General features: G+C 53.1%; 2 protein-coding genes across 2 annotated transcripts; both read right to left on the bottom strand.

The window, feature by feature from the left end:
• Window positions 1–790: 790 nt before the first annotated feature.
• Window positions 791–2,900, bottom strand: LOC115080833 (twist-related protein-like). Its single transcript, XM_029585275.1, has one exon. It carries the CDS (start codon window positions 1,464–1,466, stop codon window positions 942–944), a length of 525 nt encoding a protein of 174 aa, XP_029441135.1. The 5' UTR covers window positions 1,467–2,900; the 3' UTR covers window positions 791–941.
• A 149-nt stretch (window positions 2,901–3,049) lies between these two features.
• Window positions 3,050–12,772, bottom strand: GNL1 (G protein nucleolar 1 (putative)). Its single transcript, XM_029585274.1, has 12 exons — window positions 12,480–12,772; window positions 8,580–8,748; window positions 8,364–8,500; window positions 8,102–8,253; window positions 7,885–7,956; window positions 7,283–7,490; window positions 6,116–6,211; window positions 5,428–5,619; window positions 5,151–5,329; window positions 4,206–4,380; window positions 3,953–4,093; window positions 3,050–3,448 (listed from the first exon to the last, which is right to left on the bottom strand). Exons 1-12 carry the CDS (start codon window positions 12,550–12,552, stop codon window positions 3,171–3,173), a joined length of 1,872 nt encoding a protein of 623 aa, XP_029441134.1. The 5' UTR covers window positions 12,553–12,772; the 3' UTR covers window positions 3,050–3,170.
• Window positions 12,773–12,815: the final 43 nt, after the last annotated feature.

Genomic DNA, 12,815 nt, shown 5'->3' with positions numbered 1-12,815 from the left:
CTTTTTTTTTTGGGCTAACACTGCCCCATTCTGGAAGCAATGTACAAAGCAACGAGTCAATATATAAAATTAAAAAAAAAAAGGTTTATTCTTCAGCCATACAAAGCCCCCTGCCATTTCTCAATAAACTCAAGATAAGGCGAATAGTCAGAGAAAATAAATGTAGCGTTCAGTGCGGCTGGCCTGTCTGTCCCACGTCTCTGCACTCCTGCCGTACGCACGGGATTTTGCTTTTTCCCCTTCGTCGTCTTTCGTTTGCGTGTGCAGCGTTCGGCTTGGAGCAGTCACCGGCAGGTGCGCAGCGTCCCAGGGAACTCCGTGCGGACAGACTCCAAGTGAAGAAGGCAAAAGCGGCAGCCGCCTGCATCGGAGGCTCTTTTCTGCCCCATTTGCAGTGCTGCTGCGGATTTGCAGGGCGCGGGAGGGAACCGGTCATTTACGCAGTAAATACTTCACGGAGGAGGAATCTGAACATTTCTCATCCACACTAAGGGAGTCTTCCTGCCACCACCCCCATATCCCAGAGCATAAAAGGTCTGACAGTCTGGCTTAAGTGCATCCCCACTGTTATATATGGGAATATCAGGCAGGGTGCTGCTGTGCTGATCGCCATCAAAACCCCCTCCTCCATGCAAGAGTGCACGAGTACAGCTCAAAGGAACAGCACACACAGAAAACAGGAGGGTGCAGTTGTCATAAAAAAGTAAACTCACCCTATCCCCCCCCCCCCCCCCCCCATCAAAAAAAATGAATGCAAAAAAATCATAAGAAACAAATCATAGATCAGGATACAGAAAGAAAAAAAAGGAGAACTAGGCAGAAGACCCCAAGAGGAAACAAGACAGTCCAGCATCAAGCAGCTCAACATTGCTGGTTGCATGGGATTTTTGGTTTTCTTGGGGAGGGGGAGGCAGCGGTAATAGTTTCCCCCCCCCCCAAGATTAATGGTTCGTCCACCCCAGGTGCGCTACATCCTTCTCCGACTCGGTCTTTGCAGGGTAAGGAGGCTGTGGCTGCGCCCCCGCCGGGAACCCCGGGCTGCCTTCTCCCTCTTGCGGCTGGAGCAGCTCCCCCAGCGCCGAGATGTAGACCAGCGCCATCTGCAGGGTCTCTGACTTGGACAGCTTTCGGGGGCCCCGCAGGGCAGGGACCACGCTGCGCAGCTGGTCGAAGGCCAGGTTCAACCCCAGCATACGCCTGCGCTCTCTAGCGTTGGCCGCCAGTCGGCGGTGCCTCAGGAGCTGGTAGCAAGAGGCCGGGTCACCCCAGTCCAGGCCCCGGAGGGAGCCCGAGGGCCCCACCCTCTGCCAGCAGGGCTCGGGAGCTCGCGGTAGGGGCAGTCGTTGACTCCGCACCTTCCACCCAGCTCTCTCCCCCCTTCTCCCGGCCTCGTCGCCTTGGAAGCTTCCCGTGGACAGGCTGCCGCTCTGCCCCAGAGTCTCCCTTTCAGGGCCCTGCGCGTCCATGCAGAAAGCCGTCCACAGGATCCACACTGCAGGGGGGGGGGGGGGGGGTAAGGATGCCAGAGCAGGAATGCGAGCCGGTGCACTCAAAGCCAATGAATGACCTCTCTGGGAAGGGTGCAAGATGCAGTGACATTCAGAGGCTGGGGTGGATGCTTCAGATGGGGAAGAAATTACAAAGCCTTCTTATAAAGGGAAGTCCTAATGATGATGATCTCCAGTGCTGAAGGAGGTGGCTTTACAGAAACCCAGGAAACTGGTGCCGGGGATGTGTGTGTGGGGGGGGGGGGGGGTGGGCTGAGGAAGACCACCACCCCTCCCAAGCTCCAGAGCTACAAGAAGAAACACGTCTTCATCCTCATAAGGAGTGGGTAGTCAGTGGTTTAAGGGCGAGGAACCAGGACGCGGCACGGAGTCGAGTCAATGTGGGCAGGTAGGGGAGATACCCGGGGCGGGAGAGGGTGGGTAGGAAGACATGAACGAAACGTAGACGAATTCACACCCGCAGACCGGTGGAGACGACGAAACGGAATTGGTTTACAGGGAAAGAGCGGCACCAGGGAGCCAGCGAAATGTGCCTCCTAAAAAAGCCTTTGTGACAGCACAGGGCTACAAGAGGCAAGGGGCTTTCATTTTCCCAGTCAAGCAACGAGGCACGACCTGCTCTGGAATTAAACTGGAAGGGCTCGTTGGCTACTGCCCGAGCGAGACAAAACACTGGCAGTGGCCCTGGCATCACCACGCACTTTTTAATCTTCTGGGGGGGGGGGGGGGGTTTATTGACCCCCCCCCGGGCCTGTTTTCTGAAGGCAGGTTTACTGGGGGTTAGACCAAGAAAATGTGTGAACATTTTATGATGTCACCCTTCCATCCCCAAATTTACACGTGGCTGAGACCAGTAGCCAATGGCCTGGCAGCCTTCAAAATACTCCACAATTTGCCGTGACTGACATTTCCTCTTCCTGTTGCAAAAATTAGATAAATATTGAGTCAACGGCTTGTTGTTCAACTTCAAACTAAGTGATCGGGGAGCCAGGAGTCATTCCCCAATGCTAGGGCAGCTTTCAAAATGCTCAATGACATCACCGTGTGCTCTGACCTCACCGCGATTACAAGCGACCTCTAGGAAAAGGACAGGAGGGGGCACAGGCTGCTCTTCTACCTACTGCACACAGTCACAAGGAAAGTGGGCCAATGGTACGGGTGATTATTAGGGAGAGCCAACCAGATATTTCCCTTTAAGAAACAATGACCTTTACTTGCGTGGAAGGGAAGATGGGAGGGGGGGGGGGGGGGGGAACTCAGCTCTTAGCTTGCCAATATGCACCCCCCCCCAGAGCTCCGCTGCGCCTCCTTTCTTGATGGGAAGAGCTCACCCACACTTTATAAAACACACAAAACGATCCCCTCCTCAGGGGATGATTCGTCCGAGACCCTCCGATCCCCCCCCCGGTCTGCCACGCGTGGCCTGCGAGATAGAAAAGTCTCGTTTCATCCGTGCGGGGAGAAGCAGCAAGCATGGGACGGGAGGGGAGTGCCTGGGAGTGGCTCGGCCGTTTGGAGGGCCAGGGAAAGCTGAGGAGAGGTACAGTAAATAGAAAAATCTTTATTCAATATACAGCACATACAGTTTCAAGCAATGGAGGCGGTCAGCACCGTCCTGTCGCAGGGCGGGGAGAGCCAGGCTCTGGCCCCCTCCCCCGGCCCTTAACACTCGTCCTCCCTCAGGAGTGCAAACAGGTTTCTGTGGGAGGGTTTGCCCTTGATCCCTGCCCTCCGGCCGGGGCCTCTGCTGCCGTCCTCCGCAGGTTGCTCTTCCTCCTCCTCCTCCTCGTCCGCGTCTCGGTCCTTCTCTTCGTCTTCCTCTTCCCCGGAGCTGGAGATCTCTTCCTCCTCCTCCTCCTCAGAGCTGCGCCGGCCGTCCCTCCGATGCGAAGCCTGCAGCGAGCTGATCTCTGCCGTCTCCGGGTGCCGCTCCCACGTTCCTGCCGCAGGGAGGCGCAGGGGATTAGAGGAAGGGAGCCTCCCACAGCTGTTACTTGCCTCTCTTCTTCCCCCCCCCCCACGCTTCCTTCTCCAGCCCCATCACCGGCTCTCAGGGGGGAGGGGGGGGAACTCGTGGCACGCCTCTCGCCCTGGGCTCCCTGATGAGAGCTAACCCTTGGGGACGGAGAGCAATCCTCCCACCTCATGGTTGGCTTTCTACACTTACTTCTGCACCTGCCTGGTCGGGAATCCACTTCACGCATCATTCCTCTTTCCCCATCTTGCCACAGGCCCGGTAACTTCCTACTGAGCCACATTACCTCTTTCTGCTCGCCTCCCCCACCCATCTCCAGCCCGCTATCGGCAGGGAGCCCCATGGGCCTTCTCCTCTCTATTACCCCCCCATCTACTCTCGGCTGGTGTCTGCCATATCCTTTCCCAAGAAGAGACCAGTAAGCGCCTGGCCGGGCAATAGGACACCACTGCTGGAGCGCTGGGCTTACCTTTCTGGGAGGAGTAGCCAGGGGGCCGCATACAGAGGCAGAGCCGTCCATCCACTGCCAGTCGCAGGATGCTGTTGGCGGCTCGGTACACGTCGTTTCTGGCGGCTTTGGCCGTCTTGTAGCCGCGTTTCTCTGCCCAGGCTGCACATCCCGTGGAAAAACAGAAAAGGTGGTCTCAGAGAGAGAGAGAGAGAGAGGCAGGCAGGCAGGACGGGAGATGGGTCTGAAAACCACAGTGGCGGTGGGGCTTTACCTTCACAGACATCCCAGGCACTCCAATGTGCCCGCTGCTGCCCCTCCAGCTGCTGGTCCTCCACGCCCGGGTGCTTCAGCTTCAGAAGGGCTGGGACGGGAATCCTTATGGCCAGGTACCCCACAGACGTGTATGGCTCCTGGATCTGAGATATGGGGTAGATGCCAGCCAGGATCTGCAACAAGCCAGGTATAGATGAGGCAGCGGAGAAAACAGACCTCCAAGAGGAAATAATCATTCGAAAGAAAAATTGCCCCGAGCTACGGGTGAATATATTTCTATTAACAAGGAAATACGGCTAAAAACAAAAAAAGAAATCCCTCCTTGTGTCAACAACTATGAAGGAGTAAGCAGCCATGTGCTTTGGCCATGCACCAGGGAGGGGCGCCGTTACCCGCTAACAGTTCTCCTTTTGCCCTGCAGTAGAGGCAGGCTCCGCGCCTCACATACAGACACACACTCTTATGCCTCGGTCTTGATAATAATTATAAAAAAAAAACCAGAACTGCGACATCTCCCTGTGAATCTCTCTCCTGTTTTTTGGTTTTCACCCTCCATCGGAAAGGTACTGCCCGGGCAGCTCTGGGGATCCCTTGCTGGCCCCTCCTGTTTGACTGGCAGCGGTAATGCTGGCCTTCTGGTCCTGAAGGCCAGGGCGTCTGAACTCGGGCCTCTCACTGGACAGCAGCTCGGGCCTTCGGACAAAAAAGTTTCCTATTGTGCTTATTCTCTCATCTCCCCACGACCGTTCCCAGTTGGTGGAAGGCATCTCTCCCGGTGTGGAAGTCTCAGACTCTCCCACCCCACACTCCTCCCAGAGGATCCGGGCTCTTAACAATTCAAGGACCCCCCCCCCCCCCCCCCCTGCTGGGAGACAATGTGGAGGCAGGAGAGAAAATTTAGGTTTCTGGAGGGATGGAGGAAGTAGGGACTGCTCTCCCTTACCTGCTGCTGCCTGTCCACCAGGGAAGGGAAGATGAGGCCGGGGCAATCACAGAGTTTGACGGTCGGGGTCAGGAAGTACGTCTGGAAATACTTGGTGTGGCCAGGGGTCCGCGACACGCTCACCACCTTCCGGCCCACCAGCCCATTCATGAGGGAGGACTTGCCAACGTTTGGGAAACCTGGGGGGGGGAGGGGGTGGAAGAGAAGGCAGTGGATGAGTGAAGCCCAGACCTCAGGCCGTCCGCCCGCAGACTCTCTCCCAAGTCACGCCACCGACCTACGCAGCCGATGGACAGCACACCGTCCCGGTACAGCTCCTGGTGGAGAGGCTCCATCTCCATGGCGGTATCAGTCTGATGCTCCACCAGCACGGGAGGATCTTCATCGTCCTCCTCTTCCGAGGAGGAGCCGGCGAATCGTGCACAGGCCGCGTCCCGGCAGATCTTGTCCTTCCAGCTGCTCAGGTCCACTGAGGGGAGAGGATCAAAGAGAAGGCTTGATATCCCAGGCACAGCTGGGCCCCAGGAACTCACGACACCGCTGCGTGTTATCCCGAGATGGCTGCAGGCCCAGACCAGGCTGGGGATCTGGGGCCTTGCTCTGCATCAGCTCAGGCCGGGACTAGGAGCGTTGCACCGCCTCGAATCCCACACCTCCCTTAGTCAGCTCAGGTACAAAGGCTGGGGGGAGGGGAGTACGGAGCTCTCGAGTTTTACTTATTTCAAGATCAGATTAGGTCTAGGGATGCTGCAGGGGATGGGAGTTTCCACCCCCAGAAGGCCCATGGTTTGTGTCCCTTGGCCAAAGAAGTAATGCTGTGATGCCTAAGCAAATAACTGGGGAGGGGAACTGGTGATCTGCTCTCACGGCGGCAGAGCGCGACGTCCCTCATCTTGTTACGCAGGGACGCTGGGGTGAGAGAACGGGGCACTTTCTAATACCAGAGACGCAGCTCCTCTGAATACCTTTCCCCGCGGTTATCACCTCGCAGGCTCGCAGCAGCTGGTTTGGTCCCATGGCAGTGGTCCAGCCTCGCCGCCTCTTCCGACGTTTCTTAAACACTGCAGGGGGAAAGAAAGAAAGCAGGAATGATTACTCTCATGCCTGTCAAGCCGAAAGAAGCAGCGTCCTGGGAACAGATACCGAAGCTTCTCCCGAGGCCATGACGCACCCACGAGCTGCATGATGGGGTCTGAACGCAGACATCAGTAAAACCACACCGGGCAGGTCAGAGGAAGCACAAATCCCCTGGAACCTCGCCTACAGGGATTTTGGTCTCCCTTCCTTCTCCTGCCCTCCCGTATGTAACTCCAGGCCGAGAATTTTAAGACCTGTGGGCAGGAGCACATGGATGCAGCGATTTTATGAGCGCACGGTATAAAACCGGCTATGCACGCGTACACGTGCGCACAGTTTTCCACCGACGTCTGCGTACGTCGTTTTGACTGTGTAAGTGGGGGGGATTTTAGTAGTTACGCATACCCACGCAATGGAGAAGTTACTTACCTGATAATCTTGTTTTCCTTTGTGCAGACAGATGGACTCGGGACCAATGGGTTTATGCTCCCCTGCCAGCAGAGGGAGACGCAGTCAGGTTTCAAAGCTGACGTCACCCTGCAGTGACCTCTTCAAAAGCCACCGTGAGTGCTAGTGAAAAAGCTTGATTAACATGCGATTAAAAACGGATAACCTAACGGTGCTCAACCCCTCAGGAAGAATTCAGATGCCCTGATCTAGGGACTGGGCGACGGCTTACCCGTAATCTCTTGGAATCGCTATCCCCTCCTGGGCGAGAGGCGCTGTAACTGCTTTCTGTTACCTTATCCGGCTACCGGACCAAGGCACAGCTCTGAGGGATCTCGGAAATCGCCTCAGGAATTCTCAACTAGGGGAGGGACCTTTAGGTATCAGCGCAGGAGAGCGGGGCTCCATCTTTTCTCCAATTTAAAGGTAAAATTTCTTCTTCCAAAAGGTGCGGCGATCCCCATGAGGTCACTGCAGGGCCACGTCAGCTTTGAAACCTAACACCGCCTCCAGCTGCTGGCAGGGGAGCGCACAACCCATGGGGGTCCTGAATCCATCTGGCTACACGCTAGGACAGAGTGCATTTTGGCCGATGAGACGTGCCTTACCGGTGCTGGGGTCCCGCTCATCCTGTGACTCCTGGGGGTAGGAGGTGAAACAGACTATGTGCACCTCGGGGAAACGGGACTGGAAGTAGTGCTTCCAGGCCACCACTAGGGCCGGCGGGGCCAGATCGATCTTGTTCAGCACCAGAATCACCTTCTTCTTCATGTCCCGTGTCACAAAATCATACAATGCTGGCGAGAAGTGAATGACCTGGTTGGGTAGAGGATGAAAAAGAAGGGGAGGGTCATAGCTAGCTGGGGTCTGGAGTGCCTCACTCCACGGTTACACACAGGAAGTGGCAGATCGGAGAGTTGGAAGGCAGGCAAAGGGAGTTTTAAAAAAAAAAATGGGTCCCACCTTGAAATAGCAAAACAAATCTGTGTACAAGACATCACCCTCTCATTCTCTGCACTGTCCTGACCATACCTGGGGGCTCCTTTCACCATGCGGCACAATCTCTTCAATCTGAGCTCAAAAGAACACCGCACTTTCCGGCAGAGCGCAGATCCGAGACCATCTCACTTTCCGTGAGAAGCTGCATCCCCTTTCCCGTTACGGTTTCCCCCCCCTAGGGCCCAATGAGGTGTGGGATTCCTGTGCTTACCGGATGCCGGATGTCAGTGATGAGGAGGACGATGTCCGACATCTCCAACACCCTCCAGAGCTGACGCCATGTCTAAAAAAAATGAACAAGAAAATAACGGCGGAAGGGATGTGTGACGGCACAGTGGGCTGCAAAAAATGGGCAGACTGGAGGGACCAAGTGATCCTCATCTGCCAACACATGCTAGGTTTATGTGAGACAGGAGGACGTGACTGACCTCCAAGTTATGCTCAAAGTAGCTGAGCTGGCTGGGCTTGAAGTTCTTGTAGATGTTTTCCAGGTAGGCCTGGAAGCTCTTCTCCTCCTGTGCCAGCAGCTGCTCCTTCCTGGTCTGGTAATTCCACGGTGGGCGCTTGGGAAAGTCCAGCACTGTGGCAAGGGGGAGAAGAGAGAGGACATCAGCACTGTGGGTTGCCCATCCTGTCCCCGCCGCGTGACTCTGGCAGCTGCACTGTTCTCTCCCCTCCGGGATCACTCACCAGATCCTGGCTTGTAGATACTATCTATATCTACTTCCAGCTCAGTCTCTGGCACAGGCTCCAGCACCTTCTCCCGGGCAACCTTCTTTCTCCGCTCAATCTCCTCCCGGCTTTCCTTCTCAAAGTGCAGCCGGTACCTGCAGGGCAGAGGAGGAGGAGGAGAAGTCTATGTACGTTCAGGGAGGACCATCTCCCCCTCTCTGGCCAGGGCTGTACCTGTTGGCGTCATATCCTCGCTCTCCTGGTCGGCGAACCTGTGGCTGCTGGTTGATCTTAAGGACATGCGCAGAGAGGGACTCGCTGTCCGATGTGTCTGTGTGATCCTCACGTCGGTCACGGCTACCACTCCGGCTGTTGGAGCTGGACCCCACCCCATCAGGGAGAGCTATCAGGTTCAAGTATCAGGGAGAGAGAGGTGAGAAAATCAGAATGTGTGCACAGAAACTTAAAAACCAAACCTTTCCCATCCCCAATCATGTTACTCATCCTGCTGTGAAAAAGCAGCAGGGACTGTGTAAAAGGTCTGAGCTTCCCTACGTACAATCACTTTGGAAGCGTTCATCATATTTATTCAAGGGCTTATATTCCGCCAGCTCCACTCAAAGAGCGATCAGGGCGGATTACAACACCACCACAATATATTAAATACAATCTCAGAAAAATGATGATCACGCGAAGGCTTTCCTTACGCCCGACGCGTTTATATTAAAGACTTAGATTCCACCTTTTTGAGCCTGCTTTTAAATCTTGACCCTTGATCATCCCGCTTACAGCCCTAGTGATTTTAACCATTCGCTTACTAAATGGAATTCCTTTTGCCCTATATATTTGCCTTGATTAAACTGTAAGTTTTCTGAGCAGAGATAATCTCTATGCTTTTGAACAGCACTGCATACACCAAGAAACGCTAGGGAAGTGATAATAATAATAATAGTAGTATTCTTCCTTCAAGAACTCCCTCAGTTTGGGAAGAATGCTGGAAGATGTGAATGAGTAAGAAAAGGGACTGCACATGATGGCTGCCTGATGACAAGGCCATACTGGGAGGGCAAAGAGAAATAAGCTTCTCTCATGTGACTTAGGCTGCATGCAGTGCTGCTCGCTCTCTCTCTCGCTCACTGCAAGGGGCATTGCAAGGTTACCAGTTCCAGAAGCAGTGAACATGCAGTGGGACACAAGACGCTGCTGAGTGTGCAGAATCCACCGAGGATCACCAAGTCTGCACCTGGTGAGAGCACTAGAAGAGCCTGCTGAAATGTTTGCACTTTACCCAATACCCAACAAGACACACTCCCCCGCCCCCTTCCCAAAGGGAAGAGGAGGAGAGTGCGGGGGCGAATAATGGTACCTACTATTCAGACACAGCTCCAGCCACTGAAGAGAGCCACGTTTCAGGCACTCTGCAGCAAGGGTCAGTTCTGGGTCTTCTGCACCACTCCAGCATCACATAACTGCTTACTGGAGAATCTCTGGAATGAGCTAAGCTACCCTACAGACAGAGTAAAGCCAGGGACACACAGTCTGCGGTACTGCAGCAAGTTAAGCAAATGGGCAAAGAGTGGATGGCTCTGCGGGGCAGGAGAAGCAGAGAGAGCATGGTGGTAATGGATCTTATCTGCCTGTTTCGATGACAATGACTCAATTCAGACTAGTTGCAGGACATATCTAAAATGTCTGGAAAAGGCATAACTCTCCAGAACAAAGAAACTTGCAAAGATGCACCAGGAAAAAAGCAGTTCCCCTTTAACACAACAGAAAAGCTAATTACAGTCTTTAAAAAAAAAAAAAAAAAAGGCACTTAGCATCATGCATCTGAAAACAGCCTTAAAGAAAACATTTACACTTCTGCCTTCAAATACCACAGACTGTATAAAAGAACAGAGTGTGTCCCCTAAAGGGGATTAAGCCTCGGCAATCCAGCCAGTTCATTCTAGAAAAACCAAGTATGCCATCCACCACTCAGCTATTCAGGCCGATACAGTAAGGTGTGCTCGGCCGAGCTCACCATTTACCCTGCAATTGGCCGTGCATTTTTGATGCACGTCTATTACCCCTTTTACAGTAAGGGGTTTACCGTGTCAAACGCGCAGTCAACCCCCTCCCCTGAAAACCAATAGCGCTTATCACATGCAAATGCATGTTGATGAGGCTATTAGTTAATCCCCAGGATACTGAGCCACACATTTTATGTTCAGAAATTAACGCCTGCACAAGGGCATGCATTTCTGAACAACCCGGTAAAGTGTTCAGAAAAGCAGAAAATACTGCTTTTCTGTACACCCTCCAACTTAATATCCTAGCGATATTAAGTCAGATGAACCAAAGTTTAAAAAAAAAGTAAAAAAAAATCTGCCCGCCGGTCTGCGGGTTAGAAAAACGGACGCTCAGTTTTACTGGCATCCATTTTCCTAACCCGTGGCTGTCAGCGGGTTCAGAAACAGACACCGGTAAAATTGAGCGTCTGTTGTCTGACCTGCTGACAGCCACCTCTACCGCTAATAAGGAGGCGCTAGGGATGCGCTATTGTCGCTAGAGCCTCCTTATTAGCGCGCCACCTCATTTAAATACAGAATCGCGTGCCCAAGAGAGGTACCTGGGCACATAACACAGAGCGCCCGCTGTCCTGCATTTTTTACTGTATTGGCCGTGTTTTTGGCCTTTACAGATGCTAATACAATACATCAACATGCTACTTTTGAGACTGAAATGGAGAACAGTGGAAGGAGAGAGCAAATGTTTGTTTTGCACCACTATAGGTAAAGCATGATGCAATATTCCCAGGTCTTACTGGGGCACCACAGAAGTTTCTGCTATCTCAACTGCTCTATCTGGACCTCCCAGAAACCAAGTTCTACAAAAAAGCACTACCATGAATATGGAAAAAAACCCAGCAGAAGCTGATCCTTAGGTTCCTATGGGCAATAAATACACAAAAAACTTCAGCCATGCAAATCAATTTGCTCATAGGATTTTAATCCTGTTCATCTTTTACCCCAAATTTAATTTGTTTTACGGATCCTGAAAGAGAGGAGTAGTAGTTTAGTGGTTAGAGCATCATTAGGAAGCCAGGGTTCAAATCTCCCTGACACTCCTTGTGACCTTGGGTAAATCACTTTATCCTCCATTCTCTCAGGTACAAACTTAGGACTCTACTTACTAAACATTTTCCCCATGGACACAAAATGGGAAGGCCCTTAGCGGACAGGGAAATACTTGGAGAAGAGACAGCTGAGGGGGATATGATAGAGGTCTTTAAGATCATGAGAGGTCTTGAACGAGTAGATGTGACTCTGTTATTTTCACTTTCAAATAATAGAAGGACTAGGGGGCATTCCATGAAGTTAGCAAGTGGCACATTTAAGACTAATTGGAGAAAATTCTTTTTCACTCAATGCACAATAAAGCTCTGGAATTTGTTGCCAGAGGATGTGGTTAGTGCAGTTAGTGTAGCTGGGTTCAAAAAAGGTTTGGATAAGTTCTTGGAGAAGTCCATTAATGGCTATTAATCAATTATACTTAGGGAATAGCCACTGCTATTAATTGCATCAGTAGCATGGGATCTTCTTAGTGTTTGGGTAATTGCCAGGTTCTTGTGGCCTGGTTTTGGCCTCTGTTGGAAACAGGATGCTGGGCTTGATGGACACTGTCTTTGCAAGGATCATGCCCCCGCCCCTCCGAAACTGCATACCTCACACTCGGCTCTCCCCAGTAAGGACCCATCCTCCTAACTCGGGACTTCCCAAACCTGACCCGGTGATCCCACAGCCAGTCTGGTTTTCAGGATATCCACAATAGATACGCAACTTCACTGTGGATACCTCAAAAAACAAAAAACACACAATTGGCTGTGAGGGGGGCCCCCCCCAGACATATTTGGGAAGCGGCCAACAAGCTCCAGGTTGGCAGAGACAGGCCAAGTCGGTCCTGGTTCTACCCTGCGGTGCATGCTGGGACTTGTAGTTCCAATTTCTCCAAGCGCAGCAAACATCTTCCCCCCCAAACAAAATAAATAAGTAAAATGAAAAACCCCAAGTCACCTCCCAGCATGCGATGGAGCAATACCACATCTGGCTCAGCCTATCCTAATTAACATCCCCCCCAGATCCCTCCTCTCACCCCTCTTTCTCTCCCGCTTGTCCTGCAACTGCTTCTTCTTCTGCTTGGCGCTGAAGGGCTTCTTCCGGGGCATCTCCCGTACCACCGCCGAGCGCTCTCACTGCACTACCACCAGCCCCAGTCCGCGAAGGAGAAAGGAAAACCCCGTCACCAGGCCCCGGTCCCAGCTCCGGTCGCCGCCCACTCCGTTTCCACAGAGACCGCAGATGCCACTGCGCCTGTGCAGGCCCCAACTAACCACCTACTGCGCCTGCGCCCACAGACCCTTCCTCTCGCCTGCTGCGCCTCCGCTCACAGACCTTACTGCGCTTGCGCCTGCTTAGAATTTTATCACTG

The sequence above is a fragment of the Rhinatrema bivittatum genome, chromosome 19 (genome assembly GCF_901001135.1).
Source record: "Rhinatrema bivittatum chromosome 19, aRhiBiv1.1, whole genome shotgun sequence".
NCBI classification, from domain to species: Eukaryota; Metazoa; Chordata; class Amphibia; order Gymnophiona; family Rhinatrematidae; genus Rhinatrema; species Rhinatrema bivittatum.
Note: the sequence above shows the minus strand (reverse complement) of the source record. Positions and strands in the feature narration are given on the sequence as shown.

What these genes read in the sequence shown, in the direction of transcription:
- GNL1 (XM_029585274.1), bottom strand. Translation starts at nt 12,552, where the DNA reads ATGCCCCGGAAGAAGCCCTTCAGCGCCAAGCAGAAGAAGAAGCAGTTG. An exon ending in GGTGATAACCGCGGGGAAAG is followed by an intron (nt 5,620 to 6,115) that starts GTATTCAGAGGA and finishes CTCTCCCCTCAG; the next exon opens with TGGACCTGAGCAGCTGGAAG. An exon ending in TGCCTGGGATGTCTGTGAAG is followed by an intron (nt 4,094 to 4,205) that starts GTAAAGCCCCAC and finishes CGGGATGTGCAG; the next exon opens with CCTGGGCAGAGAAACGCGGC.
- LOC115080833 (XM_029585275.1), bottom strand. Translation starts at nt 1,466, where the DNA reads ATGGACGCGCAGGGCCCTGAAAGGGAGACTCTGGGGCAGAGCGGCAGC.